Source organism: Dipodomys merriami, unplaced genomic scaffold (genome assembly GCF_024711535.1).
Source record: "Dipodomys merriami isolate MVZ:Mamm:240054 unplaced genomic scaffold, mDipMer1.0.p SCAF_3, whole genome shotgun sequence".
NCBI classification, from domain to species: Eukaryota; Metazoa; Chordata; class Mammalia; order Rodentia; family Heteromyidae; genus Dipodomys; species Dipodomys merriami.
The window spans coordinates 1,765,001-1,773,106 of NW_027204492.1; the positions used below are offsets into that span (position 1 = coordinate 1,765,001).

The window sequence follows — 8,106 nt, forward strand, 5'->3', positions numbered from 1 at the left end:
CACACACACACACACACACACACATACATACACATATATGTATATACATATACACACATATACATATATATGAATATATATGTGATATATGTTATATATATAAGGTCTGTTCTGGTCCATGCAGGCCTTGGCCTCCCCGCCTCCTGCATAAGTCTCCACTCCGTCACCTAGGTAACTGGCACACTTGGAAGTAGTCACTTCTCTCTTCTTGGAGATCACGTCCTAAGCCGCCCCCAGTCAAACCTCAAGGACCAGGAAGGTCCCAGGCCCTGAGGTCACATTGCATCTAGTGTAGTCACACTTTTCCTCACCTGGCCACACCTTCTCCCTGCCCCTTCCCTATGTAAACCCAGGTGGGACATCAGCTCGCCAGTCTTGGGCTGAGTTCCCCCACCATGCGGTGGGCCCTTCATTGGGTACCTAGTTAAACCTACCTATTTAATTTACCTTAATATATTTGATGCAGGTTCTCACTCTACCACTTAATGCCACTTGCTTCCTTTCTTTGTCTTATTTATTCATTTATGTACTTGTTTATTTGGTGCAAGTCCTGGAGCTTGAACTCAGGGCCTGGGCACTGCCCCTGAGCTTTTTTCCCCTAAGGCTGGTGCTCTGCCACTTGAATCACAGCTCCACTCTCTACTTCTGACTTTTTTTCTGGGTAATTGGATAGAAGAGATTCACAGACTTTCTTGCCTAGGCTGGCTTTGAACTAGTAATCAGATCTCAGCCTCCTGAGTAGCCAGAATTACAGGCATGAGCCTTCACACTCAGCTCAGTTCCAGCTTTTTGATGGCCAATTGGAGAGACGGAGTCTTGCCAACATTTCTTCTCAGGCTGGTTTTGAACCCTGACCTTCAAACCTCGGCCTCCAGAGCAGCTAGGATTATCCGTCTGAGGGCACAAGTATCAATATTCTTACCAGCAAAGATAGTGTGTGCAGGGCTGGGAAGGTGGCTCAGTGGTAAAGTGCTTGCCTTGCATGCTTGAGGCCCTGGGTTCGATTCCTCAGCACCCATAGGCAAAAAAAAAAGCCAGAAGCGGTGCTGTGGCTCAAGTGGTAGAGTGCTAGCCTTGAGCTGAAGAGCTGAGGGGCAGTGCCTAGGCTCAGAGTTCAGGCCCACAACCGGACCCAAAATAAAAAAAAAAGTGTGTTCAAGATGTTTCTGTGTTCTTTGGGTACAAAATCTAAGATTAGGATGTTGCCCTAGGTTTAGCAAAAGAACCACTGAGCTGGTGGGCTAACTCAGGAGTGGAGATCTGAAGATCATGTATATAGTGCAAAGCCAGCTCAGTCAGCGAAGTCCGTGTCACTCTTATCTCCAATTAACCATTCAAAAACCGGAAGTGGTGCTGTGGCTTACGTGGGTAGAGTCCTAGCTAGTCTTGAGCACAAAGAGGCTCAGGAACAGCGCTCAGGCCCTGAGTTCAAGTCCCATAACCAACAACAACAATGAAAGAACCAATAAGGGGAGGATGCTATCAAGGAATGACTTAGTAGTAAGGTGAACGTATACCTAAAGACATAAGCTAGCTTGAGTTCAAGTTACTGGAGCTTGGAGTTATTAGCTAATAGGGTGGGCTTACTGGATGGTGCAAAATTACAACTCTCCCCTGTGTCCCTCCTGGTTTAGTGCCCCCTAGTGGCAGTCCATATGCATGACTTTGATATAGGGTATGGGTTCTGTAAGGAGAATATTAGGTCATTTTCTGAATCATTGGCCCATGGCATGGGACATCAGGGTTTGTTGTTGTTGTTGTTTTGTAGCTTGGACATTTCCTTGTTCCTGGTCACTTCTTAGCAGCCTCCGTCAGTGTAAGGCAGAATGGCTTTACTGCCCTCCAAGTCCCCTGTGCTTCCCTGAGTCCAAGCCCTTTCAACTCACTGATTTGTTTACTATCTCTCTCGTTTTGCTTTTTCTGGAATTCCATGTAAATGGAGTCAAATAGTATGCAGCTATTTTCACAGTGTTTTATTTCACTCAGCAATGTGTTTTGGAGTCATCCGTTTCATTTCCTGTGTTTATAGCTCTTTCCTCTTTTCCACTGAGTAGTATTCCACTCTGTAGATATACCACACTTTATCCACTCACCTACTGAAGGACATTCCAGTGGTTTCCAGTTTTTGTTAGTTATGAGGGAAACTGCTGTGTATATTCATTGCTGTTTTTTGTGTAGCCATGTTTTCAAAACTGTTAGGTAAGTACCAAATCCAGGAGTGATGATGGATTTTATGGTGTATGCTTAGCTGCATAAGGAAGTGCCAGCTTGTCTCTTACAGTGTGTACCATTTTGCATTCTCAGCAGCAGTGAGTGAATGAGGCTTCCTGTGGCGTAACATCCTGCTGGCATTAGGTTCAGTCAAGTCAGTGTTCTGGATTTCAGCCATTCTAATAAGTAGATGTGTAATAAGTAACCTCTCTCTCCTATCTGTCTCTCTGCTTCTGTCTCTGTCTCTGTCTCGGTCTTGGTCTCTTTCTGTGTGTTCCAGTACTGGGACTTGAACACTCAGGGCCTGAGTGCTGGCCCTTAGCTCTTTTTGCTCATCTACCACTCTGCCACTTGACCACAGTTCCATTTCTGGCTTTTTGCTGGTTAATTGGAGATAAGAGTCTCATGGACTTTCCTGCCTGGCCTGGCTTTAAACTGTGTATTATCCTCAGATCCTTGGAGATACACACTCTGGGAGCCAAGAACTTGGTGAGGAAGAGCAGAGCAAGCTGGCTGCATTGATGGGTGTTCCAAAGACGGGTGGTTATGACCTGCAGAACTGACAGGGGTGGGCGGGGAAGGGTTGTTTAAGAAGTCACCTGTAAGGTGGGGCAGACAGAGTGAGGGCAGGCCAAATTGACAAGTGGGGGAGGAGGGGCAGGGGCAGGTGCTTGTGTGGCTGAAAAGAGAGAACAGAAGCAGGATCCTGAGCTGGGGGAAGACTTGTGCAGTGACATGATGTGAGGTACGGGGACCCTCTGCCTGCTGGCACAGGAGAGTAAAAGGCACTAAGCCATGCCAAAATATGGGCAAAGACAGATGGGTGTCCTTTCTGTCGAAGGCATGGGTGGTGCAAAGGCCCTGGGGAACACACCAGGATGTGAGGTGACTGGAGTTGTGGCTAACCAGGAAGCTTAACCAAAGAAGAGGAGGAGGGAGGCAATGTTGTCCAGTGCCCTAGCATTGCCTTACAAGGCACCCTGCAGCGCCGCGGCCTTGCGAGGCGACCGTGTGCTCTGTGCCGGCCGCCGGCGGCCCGCGGGGGCGCGCGGAGGGGGCGGGGCCGCTGGGGCGCGGGCGGGGGGCTCCGCGCAGCAGCCACTGAGCGAGGCGACGCCGACGTTGCAGCATCCGCTACAGGTCCGCACCTGCCGCTCCAGGCGAGGGGCGCGGGGGAGAGGGCGGGGGGGGGGAGGTGCAGGGTCCAGGCCAGCGATAACCTCCGCTCCACACACCCCTGCGCACACCTGTGACGCCTGGCGTCCCCCCTGCCCGCCCCCGCGTGCGCGCTGCCCACGCAGCTCGGGACTCAGCGGCCCAGGCTGCGGAGTCTGCTCCCCCCCCACTCGGAGGCGCCAGGGGCCGGGCTGCGGCTGGGCGGCCGCGTGGGTGGCCGTGGTCGTGACAGGTGGCCGTCAGCAGATTCGCTGGTGCATTCAGGAGGGCTGCTGGCCGGGGTGGCTGGGCCTGTGGGCACTGTGCCACGGTGGCAGGTCTGGTGGGGGAGGGGTGTGGGTCCTATGCATGAGGTGGGCCCGGAGGGGACTGGGGGGGGGGGGGCGCCATGCACGTTTCCTTCTGGAAAGCCCGGAAAGCCGCTCCTCCAGCTGGCCGAGATGGGTGGAGGCGGAGGGGAGTGTCCAGTGTTGATGGTCGTCGTGGGGGTGCTGGAGGGGAACATGGGCAGTCGGTGGGTATTCCATGGCCTGCTTCACTAGGAGGCGTCCACCTGAGACCATGGCCCTGGGCCATGGAAGAGCAGAGATGTGCACCTGAGTTGGGGAGGACGTGCCACCCAGGCGCTTGGTCCTGAGTGGGGTGGGGTACTCTGATGCGAAGCTGGCTGTGGCTGAGGCACTGAATGGTCTGCGGGAGGGGGGTGGGCATTACGCTTCGCAGGGGCTCCCTCTACCTCCCCACCCCCTCCAGACATGCTGTTGCTCAAGAAACAGACCGAGGACATCAGCAGTGTCTATGAGATCCGGGAGAAGCTCGGCTCGTGAGTGTGCACCCGCGTGAGCATGTGTGGATGAGGGAGTGTGTGCATGTACTGGGTGGGTGAAGGGGGGTATATGTGGGGGGCTTTCCCTCCTTGGCTCCCTCCCTCTCTGACTGGCACCTTTCCCTTCCCACCTCCCGCCTGTGGCTGTGCGGCAGGGGCGCCTTCTCGGAGGTAGTGCTGGCCCAGCAGAAGGGCTCTGCCCACCTCGTGGCCCTCAAGTGCATCCCCAAGAAGGCTCTGCGGGGCAAGGAGGCTCTGGTGGAGAATGAGATTGCCGTGCTCCGAAGGTATGTCTCCGGCCTGGCTCCCGCACAGCTGCATTCTCTTGACATGGGAGCTGGGACAACCTGCGGGGCGCCAGGGGCTGGTGTCTTGTCCCCTGAAAGCCCTCAGGTCTCCTCTGGCAAAATATGAACCCTGTGGCTAAGAGAGACCTGGGCTAGGGGCCAGCGGTCTCTGTTCCATGCAGGCTGCAGGGATAGATAGTAGGCAATGGGAGGCACAAGTAGCAGCAAGAGAAGAGGGAGGAGCCCTTCTAGATCCTTCTATGTGGCCAGAGGGGCATTTGGTGGGCCCAAGCCCATGGTTGCACACCAGACATTTTTTTCTTTGTGTGTGTGTGTGTGTGTGTGTGTGTATCTGTCCGGGGGCTTGAACTCAGGGCTTATACGTTGTCTCTGAGCTTTTTTTTGTTCAAGGCGTATGTTCTGCCACTGGAGCCACAGCTCTACTTCCAACTTTTTGCCTATTAATCTGAGATAAAGAGTCTCATGGACTTTCTTGCCCTGGACAGCTTTGAATGGCGATCCTCAGATCTCAGCCTCCTGAGTCGCTAGGAGGACAGGCGGGAGCCAGTGGCGCCTGGCAACAGGGGCTTTGTCTTGCAGGGTCAGCCATCCCAACATTGTGGCTTTGGAGGATGTCCACGAGAGCCCTTCCCACCTCTACCTGGCCATGGAGCTGTGAGCGGGGCTGGTGTGGGGGCTGGAGTGGAGGCTGAAGCGTGGGCTGAGGGGCCTGAGTCAGCTAAGCTCCTGACCCCCTCAGGGTGACGGGGGGTGAGCTGTTTGACCGCATCATGGAGCGGGGTTCGTACACTGAGAAAGATGCCAGTCACCTGGTGGGTCAGGTCCTCGGCGCTGTCTCCTACCTGCACAGCCTGGGCATTGTGCACCGGGACCTCAAGGTGACTGGCCAGGGGGCATCTGCCTCCCTCCCATCCATCTGTCTGGCCCTGGGTGGGTTTCCCAGGAGCATGACTTTCCCTTGCCACTGAGGAGCTGCACAGGTGGGGGTGCTGAGGCTTCCCCGTCCCGCTGCCGGGGTCATGTCAGTACTGACCTGGCCTTTTGGTTGGCCTCACTTATCACAGCCTGAAAACCTCCTGTACGCTACGCCTTTCGAGGACTCCAAAATCATGGTGTCTGACTTTGGCCTCTCCAAAATCCAGGCTGGCAACATGCTAGGCACCGCCTGTGGGACTCCAGGTTATGTGGGTAAGAGCGGGAGGGCGCGATGAGGCGCCTGGCCGGGAGGGGGGTGCTGGAGCCCTGGGCTGGGTGGCTGTGGCATATAGTGAGTGGGTCTATTCTTGGTGCACTGCCAGGTGTGGCTCACATTGTATGTGTCTGGCTCTCCCAGCCCCAGAGCTCCTGGAGCAGAAGCCCTATGGGAAGGCTGTGGATGTGTGGGCCCTGGGAGTCATCTCCTATATCTTGTGAGTGACTACTGGGAAGACTGGACTCGTGCCTGCCTGCCTGCTGGGTTGGGGAGGGATGGACAGCAGGGTGATTCATCTATGGGCGCCAGGCTGTGTGGGTACCCCCCCTTCTACGACGAGAGCGACCCCGAACTCTTCAGCCAGATCCTGAGAGCCAGCTATGAGTTTGACTCTCCCTTTTGGGATGACATCTCAGAATCAGGTGAGCGGGAAGCATCTGGATACTGGAGTAGGACTAGGGGCTGTGGGGGCGGGGTGCACAGGCTCACTCTGTTCCCCGCTCCAGCCAAAGACTTCATCCGGCACCTTCTGGAGCGAGACCCCCAGAAGAGGTTTACCTGCCAACAGGCCTTACAGCATCTCTGGTGAGTCCCAACCTTAGCATGATACCCCACACCACAGAGACAGGCGCTTCTGATCCTTCCCCTCCCCCAGGATCTCTGGGGATGCAGCCTTGGACAAGAACATCCTGGGCTCAGTCAGTGAACAGATTCAGAAGAACTTTGCCCGTACCCACTGGAAGGTGAGCGTGGGTAAGGGCCTGGCATCCGGTGCCCACGACCAGTGAGGGCCTCCAGTGTCTGGGCTGGGGCCTGACTGTGGCCTGGTTTTCCCTCTTCCTCCAGCGAGCCTTCAATGCCACCTCCTTCCTGCGCCACATCCGGAAGCTGGGGCAGAGCCCAGAGGGCGAGGACCCCTCCAGGCAGGTTCTTACTCGACACAGCCACCCGGGCCTGTGGACCAGCTAGGTGCGTGTGGCCACCCAGCACCCATTGGGAGCTGGCTCCTTTGTGAACTTGGAGGGTGTTAGCGTGGCATGTGGCCAAGATCTACTAAGCAGGATTCCACTCCCTTGCCTGCCCCCCTCCCACGCCCTCCCTTTCCCACCAGAGCAGAGGGCTGAAGGCAGACAGCGTGAGTGGAGAAGCCGGGCTTTCAGGAGAAGCAACAGGTCAGAAGGTAGCTGCTGTGGCTACTAGACCATAGGAGCCAAGAAACCCAAGGCTTACTCCCCCCCCCCCAGGGGGGCGGGGCAGGGTAGCACAAGGAGGCCAGCCTGCCCCTGACTGCCTCCTTCCCTCTTTTGCCTCCTCTCTGCCTAGGCAGATGCCGCTGCTGAGTGGAGTGATCCCGGATTTCCTTCCCTTGGGCCCTTTCAGTCCTGTTTCCCCGTCCCTCAGACCCTGGGCTAATTCTGCTGGAGAGTGAGACTTGTGGGCGTGGTGCATGGCGCTGAGCCAGGGGAGGCCCTGCCCTCGCCCAGGGATGGGGCCCTCCCCTCCCCCGTGGCTGCCATTCCCTCTTGAAGCTGAGGAGAGCTCCAGGGCTGTCCTTCCTGCACGCACGCATGCACACACAAGTGCACGCCGAATGCACGCACGCACACACACACACACCGCACGGCTGTTCTGTGCTTTGCTGACTGTGGGTGGTCCTGCTTGTGTTGTGGCCCTCTACCTCCCTGGACCCACTTTTTCCCAAATCAATAAAGACAGACAGAGCAACATGCTGGTGCTGAGCTGGAGTGGGATGGTAATGGGGTTGACATCTCCCCAGGAAAGGAAATAGATGCACACCTATTGCCTAAGGCCCAGCTACAACCTGGCCTTGCTCCCTTGATGGTGGCAGACATGCTCCTGATTATTCAAGAATTTCCTGTTCTTGCTGCAAAAGGCCTCCAGTAATCAGCTCTGTCACCGCGAAGGTCTGACTATGTGCAGTCCAGGATCTGGGAGAAAATGGAGGCAACAGGCTCACAGGCTGCCAGTAGGAGGTGATGGAGAGACACACATCTTGCCCCCCCCTTCCAGCTCCCTAGGCAGATGTTCTGGGCTAGGAAGGGATCAAGGGTGTGGGAAGGGTGATCAGAGCTCAAGGCTGTCTCCCACCCCTCTTTCCCTCCCTCTTCCAGTGTGTACCCATCACATGAAAGCTTAGGTTGCCATGAAGTTAGAGGTTGCCAAGTCCTTGGCCAGGAGAGGGCGCCATAGGGCCTCTACTCTTGTCTGTGTTGGAGCTGTGCATGTGCGAGCTCCAGGCTCAGGCAGAAGGGAGCTGACAGCTGAGACTCGTCCCCCCCCCTCCACCCTAGGACAGTGATAGGAAGATTGTAGCTTCTGTGTGTCCTCTGTCAGAGTGACCCCAGCCACTCCTAACCACATTCTGAGTGGGC

The 8,106-nt window shown here is 55.8% G+C and overlaps 1 protein-coding gene across 8 annotated transcripts in view; it reads left to right on the plus strand.

The window, feature by feature from the left end:
- Positions 1–7,430, plus strand: part of Pnck (pregnancy up-regulated nonubiquitous CaM kinase) — a 14,151-nt gene extending 6,721 nt beyond the window's left edge. Inside the window, exons 1-13 of one of the 8 annotated variants that reach the window (XR_011376027.1) lie at positions 3,389–3,704; positions 4,141–4,210; positions 4,369–4,500; positions 5,101–5,175; positions 5,261–5,399; positions 5,586–5,709; positions 5,855–5,930; positions 6,023–6,135; positions 6,220–6,298; positions 6,369–6,456; positions 6,560–6,682; positions 6,830–6,885; positions 7,037–7,430. Coding sequence is in view for 6 of the 8 variants with exons in the window: in XM_070039520.1 (XP_069895621.1) it covers positions 4,143–4,210; positions 4,369–4,500; positions 5,101–5,175; positions 5,261–5,399; positions 5,586–5,709; positions 5,855–5,930; positions 6,023–6,135; positions 6,220–6,298; positions 6,369–6,456; positions 6,560–6,682 (1,017 nt within the window). In the remaining 2 variants the exon portion in view is untranslated. Of the gene's footprint in view, positions 1–2,894; positions 2,957–3,316; positions 3,352–3,388; positions 3,705–3,824; positions 3,902–4,140; positions 4,211–4,368; positions 4,501–5,100; positions 5,176–5,260; positions 5,400–5,585; positions 5,710–5,854; positions 5,931–6,022; positions 6,136–6,219; positions 6,299–6,368; positions 6,457–6,559; positions 6,683–6,829; positions 6,886–7,036 lie in introns of those variants that run through there. The other 7 variants (XR_011376026.1, XM_070039517.1, XM_070039516.1 and 4 more) reach the window with 7 other exon arrangements.
- Positions 7,431–8,106: the final 676 nt, after the last annotated feature.